This window comes from Manihot esculenta, chromosome 15 (assembly GCF_001659605.2).
Source record: "Manihot esculenta cultivar AM560-2 chromosome 15, M.esculenta_v8, whole genome shotgun sequence".
NCBI classification, from domain to species: Eukaryota; Viridiplantae; Streptophyta; class Magnoliopsida; order Malpighiales; family Euphorbiaceae; genus Manihot; species Manihot esculenta.
Genome location: NC_035175.2, coordinates 5,675,955 through 5,693,264, shown reverse-complemented (window position 1 = coordinate 5,693,264; position 17,310 = coordinate 5,675,955). Strand labels below are relative to the sequence as shown.

The window sequence follows — 17,310 nt, the reverse complement described above, 5'->3', positions numbered from 1 at the left end:
CTTCCAAGCTAGAATGGCGCGTGATCAGGGGACCTTTTACCAGTCCGCCAGTTTTCGCGGGACACAAGAAGCGCAGGGGATCCGTGCAGTTGCAAGAGAAAGTGGAAAAGACGCGCGGCCATTTGTGGAGAGGCGTATACGTGGTAGTTGGGTCTCGTTGATGGTCAGGGACCACATGTTAGGTGGAACGTGGAAGTGGTTAAGTGGGTTCCAGAAGAAGTAAGCATTGACTTGACCCAGACCCAGACCCAGTCCCAGCCCACAACCCTTTTAATCAAATTCATCAACAAAAATAGAATGGACGTTGAATTAACTCGCTGGTAACCCATTTCTAGGCCTTTCTGAAACGCCCAATTCTAATTTGGGTTTGCTTTGGCCCAACTATCAACAGTATTTGTATTTGTTCATGATGTAATACTCTGTTTGTAGAAGGAAAAAAAAGTTTATAAAATGTTTAAATTTTACTAAAACAAATCTTACACCGCTTTAAATTTTAAAAAATATTTCATAATATATTTAAACTAACCCTCCCTTGCCGAGTAGGCACTAGCCAACCACTAGTAAATAAAGCGACTGGAATTATATGAAATTGCCTGCTGATATTACAATTTCAGGCTTCAATCAATATTTTCTGTAGCCAGATCACAGAAATGAGAAACAGAAAAGTCATGATAATTAAGAGTAATGTGTCTAGTTAATTAATTGAGGTAGCAAATGAAGCACTAGAAAAAGTGATCTTGGGGAGGAGCTATAATCAAACCTTAGTTTATCATTGCAGTTGTAATTAGTTTATCTCAGAGCAGAAGATTTGAATATTCTTGATAATGGTCAAAGTAAAGCATAAACCTAAGGTCCAAGTTAGCGTTAAATATAATGAGAAGAAGCAACTGGAATGCGAACATATACTTTGCTCTATAAGCTAAGCAATCCAAAGAACAGAGAATAAAAGAAAAGGCAGCAGAAGCTTCATTATCACAGCATGTAAAGCTCATGCAAACTAGGCCTACAAAATCCCTCCACATCACACCATTCTAGTCACATCTCCCAACAACACCCAGCAACTTGAGTTTTCTGATTTTGTGTGCAACACTCCCCACTCTTTTTCAATGGCTGCTGAAACCATTTCAAGATTGAATTACCAGATCAAAGCCTTCCATGTGCTGATCAGCTTCTTTTGTCTAATGCTTTGTTTTCAGAAAGGCAATGCAACCCAATTCACAGTTGGAGGAGATAAGGGTTGGACTGTGAGTGACAATGCCAGTGCATACAACTACAATCAATGGGCAGAAAGGACCAGATTTCAGATCGGCGACTCCCTGTGTAAGTTGATGTTTATGATATCTGTATCTTCCTAATATGATGATCATCACAAATTAGGGAGTATTCATATCATTTTAATTTTACTTGACCCATTTGTGTGTGAAACTGCAGTGTTTGTGTACAAGCCAGACCAGGATTCAGTGCTTCAGGTAACCAAGGAAGACTATGACAATTGCACTACAACAGCAGCTCTTGCAACCTTCAACGACGGTCACACTGTCTTCACGTTTAATCGGTCAGGACCTTTATACTTTATCAGTGGAAACAAAGAAAATTGTCTCAAGAATGAGAAGCTGGTGGTAATTGTCTTGGCAGACAGAAGCAATCATTCTTCAAATACAAATGAAACAATCCCAGCTTCATCTCCTGCGCCTGCTGCCGAGGCTCCTCCAACAGGAACAGTTGAGATAAACCCAACTCCATCTCCTGCTGGCCAGCCACCGAGTGCAGCTTCTTCCACATTCATTAGTTTTATTGGTTCCACTGCAGCACTCTTCGCTTCATCTCTTATTTTAGTATTCTAAGTGATAAAATTGCATTATCTGGATTTTCACTGCTTTTTTTTTTTTTTTTTAAATTTTTTGATTGTTTTCATTTTTCCCCCCGGCTCTTGCTTTCTCTATGATTATATAACACCTTGAGCTCAGTTGTTCTACTGGGATTTCAGAGGTGTAATTGATCCAGGATATTTGTTTGTGCTCACGAGAAATAAGCTGTCAATTTATGTACTGTTCGGCTTGTTTATTGCTTCATGTAAGAACATTGTACATAAGAAAATAAATAAATTTCAGACCGTGTGGTTACAAGAATTTGTCACTTCAGCCCCCCAAACCCATAATGCGCCCAAGTGTTTTTAGTAAATTTTCAAAGATAGTAACAATAAACAATCAGAACAACTGAAAGAATTCGTGGGATTAACAGCTTATCACATTATACATAACACAATTTTTTGAAGTGTTAAGAAGTATTGAAGTAGCCAATCCTGCATTGAATAAGCATTGCTGGTGTTGTCGACACATAAGTAGATGTCACATTGAAATGTTTTATGGTCGAGCATGCAAAGCATTACAGAAACAAAGCATATGAAGGATCACATGAGAGTAACACTTGCTGTAAGATTGGTGGCCACATCATGTATTGCCCATTCAACTTTTCAATATCTACGAGCATCTCTGTAAACAAAAATGTATACACTTTGCAACGGCTTTGATAATGAAACATTTAATACAATATGTTTTATATAACAAATATAAACGCTGATATTATTATAATAGAAGTTCATTAATAAATATTTATTATATATAACAATTATAAAATATTTTCCTTTTTATATATAAAATTTAAATTGAGTAACTATATTGTTAATTAAATAAAACTTCATACATTATATTGTGTTTTACTATTAATTTTTTAACTTCAATTTAAATTCATTTTGATAGTTGTGACTTCATTATTTAAAATTTTATAATATAAATGTCAATTAATATAAATATTTTTTTTAAATTTTAATAGGTATATTCTATATATAATTATGAATGTATTCAATAATAGTGTTTAAAAATAGTATTTATTGTTTGAATTAAATCAAAACATTAATTTTATTTTTTTTATTTGATGATCACTGTATAGAGAAACATTTCCACCATATAGAAATTATAAGTGACGATCGGAAAATCTCTAAAACTCTTAATAGGGATAATAATATTTTCTTCTTTATTGATAATCGATAAAGTCAATTGACGCAAATATTTTTTATAAAAAAAAATCATAGAAAGAAATTTGTGTAATTTATATTAATATTTAAAAATTGAATAAATGGTTATTAAAAAATTATTATCTCAAACATAACAATTAAATTACTTTCTTTTAATACTCATACCTCATTCCTTAATACAGAAATCATCTCTTATTATCACCTTTTTCATAATTTATTTACATTTTTTTATCATTTTGCAATTAATTCAATGGTTTTTTATTGTACATTTTATTTTAAATTAGTATATAAATAAATAATTATTAATAATTAATATTTAACTGCTAATGATTAATAAAATAACTTATAACTATTAAAACAGTTATTAATATTAAAATTAGTGCTGTGTCCATCATGGCTAACGAGAGATATTTCGTTTCTTCTTAAGATTTCTAGATGAATATAACTACACAAATTAAATTGATATTATTTATTTTATGAGATTTATCCCATCTATAATTCACTAAATCTTTCTATCTTGGAGGAGAAGAAGACGCAAGAACCCAGATGTTTATCCATTTTGTCCAATTTTTTAAAATGTAAAAAGAGATTACTTCTTTAAAAAAAAAAATCAAAGAATCCTAATGCACTACTCCACGTTAAACGCGCCGTTTCAACGTCACAACCGCAATAATTGGCCCACAGAAAGCGACACCGTTTAAGCATCTTCATAAAACTCAACATGTTTTACCATCTTCACAATCATTTTCAGAAATCCAGATAGGAAAAAGTTCGATCAAGAGAAGAAAATGGCGATGCTTACTGCTTTCAGAACCACCACTCTCCCTCGATTTTCCTCCTCAATCTTCGCTTCTAGATTGGTAAGTTATCTCTCATTCATCTCTCTTTATTTGTGTAACCCATACCTAAAACAGAAACTAAGCCCATGTCTTCAATCTCAGCTCCGTGCTCAATTCTTTTATTTATTTCTTTACCTCTTCGGCTACTTGATTTTAATAAGAGGGATTTAAGCATCGTTATTATTAAGCTAATTAATTTAAGAATCATCTCTAATTAGTTTGTTAATTCGTAGGTGAGCACATTAGTTGTAGCCGAACATGAAGGTGGTTCTATAAAGGGTTCATCTGTGAGTGCAGTAGAGGCTGCAAAGGCTTTGGGGGATGGAAATTCCATTTCTGTTCTACTAGCTGGATCAGGTCCCTCCCTTCAAGAAGCTGCTGCTCATGCTGCCTCATGCCATCCCTCAATTTCACAGGCATTCTGCTCATTTCTTCTTCTTTTTATTTATTTATTATTTAAGTTTACATTATTTCCATATATCTATTAATTATGCATTCGTATTTCAAAATTTCCTATCTTGTTGTAGATAATCAATATATATATATATGTGTGTGTGTGTGTGTGTGTGTGTGTGTATTTTCGATTCTTTAAAAATTTTTTCTAGTGCCCGAGCTCAAATATTGGGATTCTCGTTCTTACCAGAATTATGGGGTCTTATAGTGCATAGACATTGTCAAATTTAAAACTGGTTACTGAGTCTGAGGTGTTTTTGTAGGTTCTTGTTGCCGATTCAGATAAATTTACTCATTCTCTAGCAGAACCCTGGGCTGGTTTGGTCCATATTGTTCAGCAGAAAGGTGGTTACTCACACATAATTGCTGCTGCAAATTCATTTGGAAAAAACATACTGCCACGTGCAGCTGCCCTTTTAGATGTTTCTCCAATTACAGATGTTATCAATATTTTTGGTTCTAGTCAATTTGTCAGGTATTTATGGTGCTTTCTAACAGTTCTTATTTCCTTAATGTTCCTCTTTTTTACTGTGTTTTTCCTGTTTCAAGTTTGATTGTGACCCTTAGTTGAATTTCTCAAGACATTACAACTTTCAAGTATCAAGGAGACCTAAAGCATTTCTTTGATTTCATTTATGTTCACTTTCATGTCTTCAGATATTTCTGCCAAGCTATATACTCACACTATGTATATGGAATATTTTAAAAAGTTGTAAATTCAGTCCATATATAAAACTTTTGGCTTTTTATGATCAAAGTTTTTGTTTGAGCTGCTTAAAATGAACTTCTGGTTTCTTCTTTGTAGTATGTCCTTGAATGAACCTTAACTCTACAGAGCTGGTAAAAGATGCTTCGCTTTCACAGTTAAAGGTTGATTCCCATGCAACCTGTGTGCAGGAAAGTAACGTTAACTTTAATGTGTTAAGCACTTAAGCTCTGGGAGTTAACAATTTTTGTGTCATTATCTAACATGGCTAGTATGCTATATTACACCAAAGTAAGCAATTGTGATGAAGGATTACACTTAATAGTTATGGTTTCTAGTTGATGATTTCTTGATTTCAATTTTGAATTTTGGGCAATCTTGTACTGTACTGGTACTAAATTGTATAAACAAATATTGATTCCTATTCAGCCATACTCCCCAACTCTATTCAAGTAACTTACTAGCTTTTTTGAGGTAACTTTAAGCTGTCTCAACCTTTTTATTAGAAGCATACAAGCTTTCACTTGTTTGTGTACCTACCAATGTAGGGGAAAGTACTTGTGGAAATTATATTCTCATGTCTAAGCATTTTGTGGCCTTAATTTATGATGCAATACTGTCAGGCATAACTGACTTACTGTACGTTTATGCTGAAATTGTTGCAACTGATTAAAATTTTTTAGTAGTTTAGATAACAGAAATATGGCATGCATAAGAGATTAACCTTTTTGTGAGAGAGAAAAGAAAATATCCCCAACAACCTAAAACAGGTCTTAATTTTATGATACTTGCAACTTAAAGATTTTCATAGGCATCTGCTATCATGATCTGTTAATGGACAATATCTGCAATAAAATCTTCTGGGCACAAAATAAGGCCTTTTATTTATGTCACAGACCAATTTATGCTGGAAATGCACTTTGTACCGTGCGATATACTGGCTCTAGTCCTTGTATGTTGACCATTAGATCAACATCTTTTCCAGTACCTGCTGTCTCAGCTAATTCAAGATCTAATGAAGCTCCTATTTCCCAGGTTGACCTCTCAACCTTTGGTGAAGGTCTGTTTATCTTTATCCAATAATTTTGTTGTTCTACTCTGCCTTATGATAAGGCTTTAGTCCTTTTTTAATAGTTATTGCAAATAATATTTGATTGTTTTTGTGGGTAATTCTTTCATAATTGTTTTGTTTGGCTGAGAAAGCTTACCTCATATTTTTCACAATTGTATTGTAGATTCTGTTGGTAAGTCTAGATATGTACAGCATACATCTCAGGACACTGAGCGCCCTGACCTTGGAAGTGCACGAGTAGTTGTCACAGGTGGTCGGGGACTGAAAAGTGCCGAGAACTTCAAAATGATGGAGAAGCTTGCAGAAAAGCTTGGTGCAGCTGGTAGCTCCTGGAAATACCTTTTCCGTTTCTTAAAATTATTTTCATGAGCATTTGTCCTATGTTTTCTTTTTTTATTATGTCATGATGGCCTTATCTACTTTTTTATGTGAAAAGTATGATATGATGTTTTCTTCTTCATGGTGACCTTATAAATGTTCACTCTGTTTCTGTTCGTCTTTAGTTGGTGCTACCCGTGCTGCTGTTGATGCAGGATTTGTTCCAAATGACCTGCAGGTAACATTCAGGATACTTCTTCCCAACTTAATATCATACAAGTAAATACAATGCTGAATTTTAAGTATTCATTTAGTTGGTTCAGAATGGTTAAGCAGTATGAATTATTTCCTGCTGCCAGTGCTTGCTCATAGAATTATGGTAGTTTAGTTTAAAGACATGCTGAATTGCTATGATCTTTTCCTATTGAACCTTCAAGAAGTTTCTTGACATGTAAACTTGTACTTCTGCTGTCCAAAGTAAAAAGAAAAGCATCTGTCTGCGTTCCAGTTGGAACGTGAAGAGCCTTTGAAATACATTCAATGATTACAAGGAGTCACTTGTGTAGCCTATATCATAATTAGCAACTTGCTATTCCAAGGGCATGTCTATTTTATTATCCTGGTCTTATTGTGACTTCTTGTCTTGCCAGGTTGGTCAGACTGGAAAAATTGTTGCACCAGAATTATATATGGCTTTTGGTGTTTCTGGAGCCATTCAACACATAGCTGGCATGAGAGATTCCAGGGTCATTGTTGCCGTAAATAAAGACTCAGATGCACCTATATTCCAGGTGATGCCTCTCTCTCTCTCGTTAACTTTGCCAGGTTTATAATAAAACATTGATTAGTTTGCTGGCTAGCTAGGTCTCTGGCTTCATGCAAAAAAAGTTTTCTTTCTATTCTTCAAGAATGTGATAGCCACCATGTAACATTAGTTTGTTACTTTATGTGAGTGGCGATAATTAAAATCTAAGCTGAATAGTGCTCTCACTATTGATAATCATTGTGGCTGCAAACCCAAACTTCCTTTCTGTTGGTTTCAAAGGTAAGGGAAAAAGAGATGAAGTGAAAGGCCTAGGTAAAGTCTAGAAGGACCTTAAGCTGCACAGGTCATAGTTGAAAACAAACCTGGTGTTTAATCAAGGCTACAATAAACCTTAATATTTTCTCGTTGGACATAGCAGATCTTGATAATGATAGATTTCTGGTGATCATTTGACAAGCTACCATAAACAGGATTGCGCTTGATGAGTCTCACTTGGAGATTAAAGTAGTCCCTGTATGCATACCATAAGTCGAGGCTATGTAAATTTACACAACTTATATGATTCGTTTTGATAGCCGAAATTCAAGCATTTTTTTGCTTTCTAGTCTACAGGGGATCCTTTAAGCGGAAAGCAACTCCATTCTTTTATATGTAAAAATATTCAAAATTTATAAACTGATTTCGTAAGCAATTTATTATTTTCCTGAAAGGACCTTTTGGGTGCAGGTGGCTGATTATGGGCTCGTTGGTGATCTTTTTGAGGTGATACCGGAGTTGTTAGAGAAGCTTCCTGAGAAGAAATAGACCTGTGTACCTGAAGTCTTCAAAAACTAATGGAATAAAGTAAAAAAAAAGTTCAAATTGGAAAAAGATAAATAATAGTAATAATGAAAGGGCTTTAATTAGTGACACAATTTGGAAGAAGTTAGATCAGGAGTGATCCATGTATGGGCCAAAGGAGTTATGAGTCTCCTGAATTTTCTAAGTTATTTTGAGAGGTTTAAGTAATTTTTCTTTAATTCAAAAAAAAAAAATATTAAATTTTTTAATTTTTGAAAAATTTATTAATTTATTTCTATATAAAAATTACCTAATTAAAAAGTTTTTATATTTTGTAAAATTAAATTTTTAGCCTTTATATTAAAAAATTTATTAATTTATCTTAATTTTATATTATTTAATTTATATAATTTTAATTATATGTATTATTTAGTCTTCACAATTTCATATATTTATATTATTTAGTTCATCTAATTAAAATTAAAATAAATTAATTAATTATTTTTTTTACAGATAGATTAAACAATATAATTTTATAAAATATAAAAATATTTTAATAGAGTGATTTTAATATTGAGACAACTAATAAAATTTTTAAAAACTTAGATATTTGATAATAATTCTCTCATAAATAAAATTTTTAACTCTCAACATTATCTTTATAGCAACTATCCTTTCCTGTATATTTCTCTCCATCTTTATTTTTTTTTTACAATTTAAAAATTTTATTTTTAATTTTTAAAATTTCAATTTCAAGTATTTTACTTAAAACTTTTTTTAAAATATGTATATAATAAGTTGTTTACGTATTATTTAATTTATTTTTATATATTATGTTTATTATTAAGAAGTAATTTTTTTTCTTTCAATTACTTTAGTTGAACTTAAATATCAATTTAAAAATTGTATCTTTAATATACATTTAAATAAAAAATTTTCTTGAAATAATCGAAACTAAAAGTATTGTTTAAAATAAATTAGATTTCTCTAACTTAAATTTCTCCATAAGGTTTCCTGCAAAGTTGGAAAATTGAGATTGCTTGAGAATTCAAAACTATTATCAGAAGTAAATCCAATCATATTATGTTATTTGGAAGAAAGTTTTAAAAGTGTTAATACCAATAAGCAGTATCTAATATAACTGAACTTTAAGATGCAAGTAGAAATATAAAATTACGAAGATAGTATAAAAACGACAATGTCCGTCTTCAAGTTCAAATGCAAGGAGAACGTCTGCCTGGATTTTTTGGAGGAAAACTGATAGGCCTTCTATTAAATTCTACGGCTGCTCCTCTTGCGCCATTATTCTTTTTGTCATGTGTTCAGAGAGGCTAATCTTTGTGTGGACTGGTTAGCTATCATTGCCTACGCTTCCAGTGCATCAAGTTCCACCGACTGATCTTATTCCATGGCTTTTGTTAGGAAGCTTTCTTTCACTGTTTGTCAAAAAAAAGACAATGTTTGAATAATGATAGAGGAAAAAAAAGACTATTAGAAAGTGATGGAGTAATAAATTGAATTTCATTCTTATCCATTTTCACCTTCCTTATTTGTAAATGTAATAATTATGACTCACTAATTATATTTAGAAAAAAAATTGCTCTACATTAAGAGTAATCAGATGAAGAATGAGATCACCGAAAAAACGTCCGATAACTACAAAGAAAGTAAAAAATATGAATTCCTTTAATAACATATACCATACTTGACAAAAAAAAAACACAACTTCTATAATGCCAAGGCGAAATATCAAAGACAACAACTTTCAGTCTCTTTAAAACGGAAAGCCATCTGCAAAATATCAATATCCACAAACAAGAGTAAAAAATAAGCAAACATAATTCAAAATAATATATTAAAAATTAACTTGTTGAAAAATGCCCAAATCTTTAACAAGAAAAATAAAAACAAAAAACTCAACGCAACTAAAGACAAATTCTAAGAGAATTAAAAAAGAATGAGAAATTTCTCTCCCAACAAAGAGAGAGAACCAGCCGAAATTTGATTCTTCATTGTTTACACTTAATACACAAGGCAATTATTGGTTACATATTCACTTTTTTTTTTAAGAGCTATATATTCACCTGTTAACGTGATGGTCAACGACTTCTGTAAAATACTAGAAAACAAATCATTTAAGTAAAGAAGCGCATCTGGTGTAGTGGTATCATAGTACCCTCCCACGGTACTGACCGGGGTTCGATTCCCCGGATGCGCAGCTGTGTTAGGATTTTTGCTGCCTCATCAACTTTCTTTTTTTAACTCTTCTTTTCTTTTTCTTTTACTTTATTTTTTCTTTATTATCTACACCGTAGATGCGCAAGTTAAACTCAATGTATTTGACAACAGCACTCATCAAATAGATGGAGCAGTGAATACTAGCGATGAGGTGAGAGGAAAAGATAATACATTACCACCTAGACTTGTAGTTCATTTTACGCAAATTTAAAAAAAAATGTTAAAATAAATAAATTATTTAATTTTCCTAATATACTCTCCATTCATCATATTGTTTTATTATAAAACTATTGTTAGAGCTAATAAACTCTTAATATTAGCAAGTATATAAATAAATTATTTTTTTTAAAAAGAAAAAATAATTAATAATTTGAAATAAATAAAAAAGAAAAAAAATCTATATTTATAGGACATATATATGATGTATTAAAAATTAAACTTGAAAAACATAAAAAATTAAGTATATTATAGAGAGGATAATTGATTTTTCATTATTTTAAGCTCTTAACTCATTAGTTAAGTCCATAATAAATTAATTAGTATATATAAAAAGTTTTAGTTGAAGTTAATTATAATAAATGAAAAAGAAACTTACCCATATAATTGAAAATTATTATCTTTTAGGGGGACACAAGAGGCAAACATGCCCTTGTTGATCATTGCCCTATGCTAAAAGGTCTAAAAATGCATATGCAGTTGTTGGGACCAGGCAATTCCGAGAGGTGGGGTGAGGGTGATTTGGCAGCTTCTTCTTATATAGAAATGACACTTAGTGGATGAAAACTAAATAATAATTAACAATAATATAAAGGTCTGATAGGCATATGCATTTAGATTTCAAACATCAGGCAGGCAGACCAAGCAAGCAAGATACCATCAAGATCAATATCAAGATCGAAATCAAAGAGAAAGAAGAGGAAGGGGTTCTAAAAAATCCATGGTGGTGGACATTTTTGAGATTTGAGACGAGCCGCTAAAAAACAAGCCAAACCAAGAAGTGGGTATAGGTCGTTTGGTGAATTCTTGAGGATTTGATCATGAATAAAATGGAAATGACAAATTGATTAGACTGCCTTGTGCTGGTAGCCACTACACAGGATAGTACAACACCCAAATTGGCAGGCAAATTTTTTGGATGGATTATTGCTGCTGCCTTGATCAAACATATATAATTTTTGTGTATTGTATTGGCTTTTAGCATGTGCAAGATGGACCAATGTCATGTTCATTTTTTGCAGAAAATATTATTTCCTTTTCAGCCTAAAAAAAGTTCACATGATCAAACAAATTGTTTCCTTTGGGGATAGCATATGGGGACTTAGTATTTTGTTTAGATTTTTAGCTTCTCAAACACTTGGTGGACTTATCTTGCACCAGACAATAATTTTCATCATTTCAATACTCATGCATTAATACATTTTAATTTTCTTTTTCTTTTTCATTTGATAGATTAATTAAGTTGTTTTGTTTGGTAGAATCAAGAACATTTCCTTCCTTGTCTTCTCTATCATTTTGGTAACAAGATTAATTGTTGAGGTTGACGTTAAGAGGAAGGTGGTGGTGGTGGTGGTGGACTGGTGTCGGCACTCGGCAAATAGGGTCTCATGCCGGTTTGGAATATTAATTACTTGGCAATGCTGACCCTGAAATTATTTGTGTTTGGTGGTGCCTTTTTATTTAATGTGATTTTCTATTTTTAGTGGAAGTTCTTATTCATCTTCAGAACTACCTGAATATATATGTAATTATCATTAATATTCGTTTCTTTAATTAGTTAATAATTAAATGCAACCAATGAAATTAATCATTATAAATAGCTAACTAAATTTTTACAAATTAAAAAAAAACTACACATATATGATATCTTTTTCTTCTTTATTTTCATCTTCAAAGGCAAGTGGGTTTGGGATTTTAGGTCTATGATTTTTTAATAATTAAAATTTATTTTATTAATGAATTAGAGAAAAACTCCTCTAAATTTTATATAGAATCTAAATAATGATAACCAAGTAAAATAATAATAATAATAATAATAAAGAAAAGACATACATCAATTTCATCTTCATTTGAAAGTAAACTTAATATTCAATGACTAAGAGATGAGTTTATTTTGGAAAAAAAGTATGCATGTTTGAAAAGATTAGTTAATTAATATGGTTTGGAAGATCAAGTGGGGTTGGAAATTAGGTTTATGGTTGACAAGGAACATCATTTTTAGAGGAAATTGATAAAATATTCACAAAATTAGAAAATTAAGAGAGATATTAATTAATCCACGTTAAGAAAAGACAGCCACTTTCAACCAGACAAAACATATATATGACAGATAATTAACCATTAAAATTTACTTACTCTTTTTCTCTGTAAGGGCAGAAGGTTGATGAGGGGCAAATTTGTGTGAAATATTTTTAAAATGCGGTGCTGCAGATGAAGATGTGTCATAGTCCCAACATATACAAATTTTAGATTGCAACGCCACATGTTGTGGTCCATATCTTACATGGGTAATAGATCGATGAAGAGACACAGACAGAGAAGAAGGTAAAATCAACCAAAATAATTCACAACCATAGACAAAGGAACTAAACAAAGACCCCTTTTCTTCAGTTCTGTGCTGTCACTTTCTCTCCCAATAAAACCCAAATCCTCACTTTTATCTTCCATCTGCCTTGTGGAGCCTCTTCCTTTATCCTAATTCACAAACACCCTTATGTACTTTTAGGTATTAGGTATATATATATAAAAACATTTGTTAGTAATTATGAAGTTGTTTAATTTTGATTACCTGCAGCGATGGTGAGGAAATTCCCAGGTTTTCTCTCTGTGTTGTGTTCTTGTTTAACTGAAACATCATCATCAGACATTAAACCTTTGAATAAACGAAAGGGTTTGGCAAAAGAACAAGAATGCATGATGTGTAATTTATGTTGTTGTAAAACCAAAATGAATAAGTAAAATTTCTGACCTTGGGACTATTGACAGGAGAACTAGCAGTATCCTCCAAAGCATCATCACCGACCAAAGCTCCTTTTGTTTTTCTCTTCTTGAAACTCAACCTGCTGTAACTAAATCTGCTGCCAACAGCTGCAGCTGCTTCTTGTTCGCTGTTATTATCATTATAATCAACAGAATCGTTCTTCTTCATCACCAAAGAAGCAGCATCAGAGACTAGAGAAGCAGTAGCTTCATTATCATAAGAGAGACAACAATTATTTTCACCATTAATGTCGTTGCTCTGCTTGTTGTTGTTGTTTTTGGCAAAGAAATCTTCAAGGTACGTAGTCCAACCACTGTCTTCATGAAAACTATGACCACCACCACCACCACCACCTTCGTCATCATCATAATCATCACCAACAAAGCAACTCCTCTCATTAGAAGAGGAAGAGACAAGTTCTCTCATAGAATTCACTGAATCCTCCATATATGTGATAGAAAATTGAGAAGAAGAAGGAGATAGCTAGAGATATAAATGAAGTTTGTTGGATATATAGTTGTAGAGAAAGCCGTTTGAGGAAAGTGTGTGTGTGTGCATATATATAGAGAGAAAGCAATGGAAAATTTTGATGAGAATGATGAAATATTTGATTTAGAATCTTGGGATGTGGGCCATCAAAGGCGTTGGACAAGTTAATTTTTTCTTTCCCTCAGAGAGCGTTTGACCTTAATGTTAGAGGATTAGATAGATATGCTTCAACAGATTCATTTGCCTAAATTAATTTTCTTTGTTGGTTGTCCTATTCATTAATTCCATTATTTACTTTCAACATTTCACGTAACTCAACTCAAATATTGAATCAGGTCCCCACTCCTATAAAAATATCTAAAATGACAGTGAAATTTTATTATATTTTTAACTGTAACAATTTAAAATTTATTATATTTTTATATTTTTATATTTACAGAATAATCAACCAAATTAACTATAAATGAATAGTAACAGTTTTTATATTTTTAAAATTAACCAAATTTACATTGAAGAGATAATAATATTAAATTGTTAGGTAGCCTGAGAATAGAGAATATATATATACATATAGTTAATATATAGTTTTCATTGACAATGATCACCTACTATTTCTTAATTCATAAGAGTACAATTGAAACATTCATATAGGAGGAATGATGTGTGAGATACACCATTGACGACTCAGGAGAGAGAATAATTTTTTTTTTTCCTTTTTTAAAGAGAATTAATTTTTTAGTCCCTTTTGTGTTGGTATTGAATGCTCAAATAATATAATATGTTGAAAATGAATTAATCAGATTCAGCATTTACCTGATCACAGCACACTTCACTGGTTTCTATTAAAATAACAGGCAAATGCTAATTAAAAAAAGTAACTAACTTCTGTTTCAAGGAATATTTTTTAGAATTATAATGTCATAATTTGCAGAGTACTCGACCAAATTTTTAATAATTGACCTCTTGCAATGATGTAGACTTTATCAGGATAATCAATTATCTCTAGTGTTAAATTTTTATTTGTTTTTTTAATCGAAAAGGCTAAAATTACAATGAGGGTGTATAGTCTTTTAACTACAGAAGTCCTCATAAAGCTCAGGACGCTCAAAGCCTGAAATATAGGACACCTTAGGATTAACGCTCAAAGTCTCTAATGTAGGAAACCTTAAGATTAGAGACAGGTAGAGGATTTGGAAAGAAGACCCATAATTATGAGACGATCATGTGACTCTCACTAAGTCGAAATTAGGTATATATTGCATTCACATCGGCTAGAATTAAGCAAAAACCATGCCAAGGAGATCCAGACAAATCTTATCTTAGAGCTAATTGAAAAGAAAGGTCCCCTTAACATTAGCTACTCATGATACATGATAACCGTTGGATCTCTTTCCTTTTCAAGCTGAGCCAGAGCCCATGATAGCAAAGGTCGGCCTAGAATTCCGAGCACTTCAAGGGAAGACTGTCCATAGTAATGGACCGGACCTGAAGATATCAGCCGACCTGGGACTTCTGCGAGCCCAAAACCTACTGTGTTGAAGCCAGCCCCGTGATGAGACCCAAGGATGGGTAGCAGGCCCGATTTTTTCATAGCCCTTCTTGCATGCGCACTGTAGGAAATTAAATGGCCGCCTGACAGGAATAAGGGGAACTGATATCACTGTGCGTACGGAGCTGGACGACAGAGACAGGTGTCACTATAGCAGAAAAACCGTTAAGCGTCACTAGTAAGTCAGAAGAAAAGAGACAAAAGGGAGGAGGGATCTTCCTGAGAGGGAGAGCTTACCCAACTATTATAAATTCTATTCTCTGGATCTTGAAACATCCATACAGAATATATTTGAGTCTTCATGCATGCTGACTCATAGCTAGTCGGGAAAAGAGGAGGTTTTAGAATACATAAAACCTCAACACTGGAAAAATCTCTCTAAGAGTAAGTTTTAAACTTTGAAAATGACTTTAAAAAGAAGACAAATTTGATATGAAAAGAAAAGATGAGCAACTTATTGCTTGTCCCATATATGCTTAGCAGAGAACAGTTATTATATATAATCCCATTGAAAAGAACTAATCTTAAAAATAAATAATTAAATGTTAATAAGATTTAGATGCTTAGATAAGAATGGGAAAAGTTGGGTTAAGAAAATTACAAAAATGACAGTGAAGATGTTTGGTTGCAAACATGGCAAAGGTCTGGTAATGGAGGGACACTAGATATTGACATGACCTCCCACCAATTGTCCTATGCAAAAAGGACTCTCTATGGATACAATTACATTGGATTCTTTCTGAAATTTTATTTTATTTTTAATTAAATTTTCTCAAAAAAAGAGTTAGCATTTTTAGAATGTTCTATCTACCTCTATTAATTTCTTTCTTGTGCTTCTTCAACATAATTGTTCTTTATTCAACTCAACTGCATGCCCCCATTTTTTCTTTCTTTAATCATCATTGACAAATCAAATTATAATTTATGATATTGCTATTTATCCACAAATTTTATACTATAGCTGATAGCTAGCTTGGCAGCATTAATGTAGATTTTCCTTTTAAGTTTTTTAATTTGTCAAACATTCATTCATGTTAATTAATTAATTACGTAAATTTCCCCCAGTGATCTCTTTGTGACTCAATACTCTCGCCTTTTCTTCTTTTTTAAACTTAACTTCTTTTTTCCCCTTCCTCGTGGAAAACAATCTACGTCAATTGACTATCGATGAAGAAGAAGATGTTGTTGTCTCTATTAAGAACTCCAGAGATATTTCGATCGTCACTTATGATTTCTATATGGTGAGGATGTTTCTCGCATACAATCCAATCAAGTTTCAAAATATGCAGATCTCTTTGGCAGATTTATGTCATCTTTTAGAAGAGATATCTATTATGGAATTAGAGGTAAAAAGATATTTGTTTCGGTTTTTTAATAATGTTGATTTTGAAAATATAGTGAATGGGAGCTCTTGGTTGTACAATCGATTCTTGCTTGTTTGGAAGGAGATGCAAGGTATCTATTATGGAGATCTCTTTGGCAGATTTATGTCATCTTTTAAATGAGATATCTATTATGGAATTAGAGGTAAAAAGATATTTGTTTCGGTTTTTTAATAATGTTGATTTTAAAAATATAGTGAATGGGAGCTCTTAGTTGTACAATCGATTCTTGCTTGTTTGGAAGGAGATGCAAGGTAATGAAAACCCTCTCCATATCTCTCTAACTCATTCTGATTTTTGGATTCTAATTAAAGATCTCCCTTCTGGTTATTATAACGAGAGATTGGCTAAATTGGTTGGGAATTTTGAGCTTGATGAGGAGAGTGTAGTCCGAATAAATGATGATGTTAAAAAAAAGCCAAGAAATACTAAACATAACGTTGTTATAGGTTTTCCTTCCTCTCAACAGGATGCCTCTAACAACGCTCCTGCGAATATTAATTTGACAGGCAACAGTGAAGCGGCTCATCCCATCAAATGTCGGGATAGCCGAAAGTAATAATCGTCCTGTGTTGGAACTGCCGGCGATTCTCAGATAGTTAATGCATTAAAAGATTTGGTTACTAATTACAAGCCGGACATTTTGTTTTTGATGGAAACAAAAACTCTTAATTCTTGTATGAATTTTTTTTGTAATTTTATACATT

The 17,310-nt window shown here is 32.2% G+C and overlaps 3 protein-coding genes and 1 non-coding gene across 6 annotated transcripts; 3 read left to right on the top strand and 1 right to left on the bottom strand.

Moving 5' to 3' along the window:
• The first annotated feature begins 1,027 nt into the window (after nucleotides 1-1,027).
• Nucleotides 1,028-2,129, top strand: LOC110602374 (early nodulin-like protein 1). The gene is made up of 2 exons (XM_021739872.2): nucleotides 1,028-1,320; nucleotides 1,432-2,129. The coding sequence occupies exons 1-2, from the start codon at nucleotides 1,107-1,109 to the stop codon at nucleotides 1,842-1,844; spliced, it is 627 nt and encodes a 208-aa protein (XP_021595564.1). The 5' UTR covers nucleotides 1,028-1,106; the 3' UTR covers nucleotides 1,845-2,129.
• Nucleotides 2,130-3,772: 1,643 nt separating this feature from the next.
• On the top strand, nucleotides 3,773-8,237 carry LOC110600748 (electron transfer flavoprotein subunit alpha, mitochondrial). Of its 2 annotated transcripts, XM_021737608.2 has the most exons (8): nucleotides 3,773-3,894; nucleotides 4,107-4,289; nucleotides 4,590-4,801; nucleotides 5,929-6,092; nucleotides 6,268-6,426; nucleotides 6,608-6,660; nucleotides 7,073-7,213; nucleotides 7,915-8,237. In XM_021737608.2, exons 1-8 carry the CDS (start codon nucleotides 3,823-3,825, stop codon nucleotides 7,990-7,992), a joined length of 1,062 nt encoding a protein of 353 aa, XP_021593300.1. In that variant the 5' UTR covers nucleotides 3,773-3,822; the 3' UTR covers nucleotides 7,993-8,237. The 2 variants fall into 2 exon arrangements, with proteins under 2 accessions (XP_021593300.1, XP_043806755.1); XM_043950820.1 differs by lacking the exon at nucleotides 4,107-4,289 and having other exon boundaries at nucleotides 3,785-3,894.
• Nucleotides 8,238-10,115: 1,878 nt separating this feature from the next.
• TRNAG-CCC lies at nucleotides 10,116-10,186 on the top strand. Its single transcript has one exon. It is a non-coding gene; the product is annotated as a tRNA-Gly (tRNA).
• A 2,461-nt stretch (nucleotides 10,187-12,647) lies between these two features.
• LOC110602646 (vascular-related unknown protein 4) lies at nucleotides 12,648-13,730 on the bottom strand. Of its 2 annotated transcripts, none has more exons than XM_021740217.2 (3): nucleotides 13,172-13,730; nucleotides 12,992-13,048; nucleotides 12,648-12,897 (listed from the first exon to the last, which is right to left on the bottom strand). In XM_021740217.2, exons 1-3 carry the CDS (start codon nucleotides 13,628-13,630, stop codon nucleotides 12,754-12,756), a joined length of 660 nt encoding a protein of 219 aa, XP_021595909.1. In that variant the 5' UTR covers nucleotides 13,631-13,730; the 3' UTR covers nucleotides 12,648-12,753. The 2 variants fall into 2 exon arrangements, with proteins under 2 accessions (XP_021595909.1, XP_021595910.1); XM_021740218.2 differs by having other exon boundaries at nucleotides 12,863-12,913.
• Nucleotides 13,731-17,310: the final 3,580 nt, after the last annotated feature.

Excerpts from the sequence above, each read along its gene's own strand:
- LOC110602646 (XM_021740217.2), bottom strand. The coding sequence starts at position 13,630 with ATGGAGGATTCAGTGAATTCTATGAGAGAACTTGTCTCTTCCTCTTCT. Across the intron at positions 13,049-13,171 it reads CTCCTGTCAATAGTCCCAAG|TTAAACAAGAACACAACACA; the intron begins GTCAGAAATTTT and ends ATGATGTTTCAG. Across the intron at positions 12,898-12,991 it reads TTTCCTCACCATCGCTGCAG|GATAAAGGAAGAGGCTCCAC; the intron begins GTAATCAAAATT and ends TTTGTGAATTAG.
- LOC110602374 (XM_021739872.2), top strand. The coding sequence starts at position 1,107 with ATGGCTGCTGAAACCATTTCAAGATTGAATTACCAGATCAAAGCCTTC. Across the intron at positions 1,321-1,431 it reads TCAGATCGGCGACTCCCTGT|TGTTTGTGTACAAGCCAGAC; the intron begins GTAAGTTGATGT and ends GTGAAACTGCAG.
- LOC110600748 (XM_021737608.2), top strand. The coding sequence starts at position 3,823 with ATGGCGATGCTTACTGCTTTCAGAACCACCACTCTCCCTCGATTTTCC. Across the intron at positions 4,290-4,589 it reads GCCATCCCTCAATTTCACAG|GTTCTTGTTGCCGATTCAGA; the intron begins GCATTCTGCTCA and ends GTGTTTTTGTAG. Across the intron at positions 6,661-7,072 it reads TTGTTCCAAATGACCTGCAG|GTTGGTCAGACTGGAAAAAT; the intron begins GTAACATTCAGG and ends TTGTCTTGCCAG.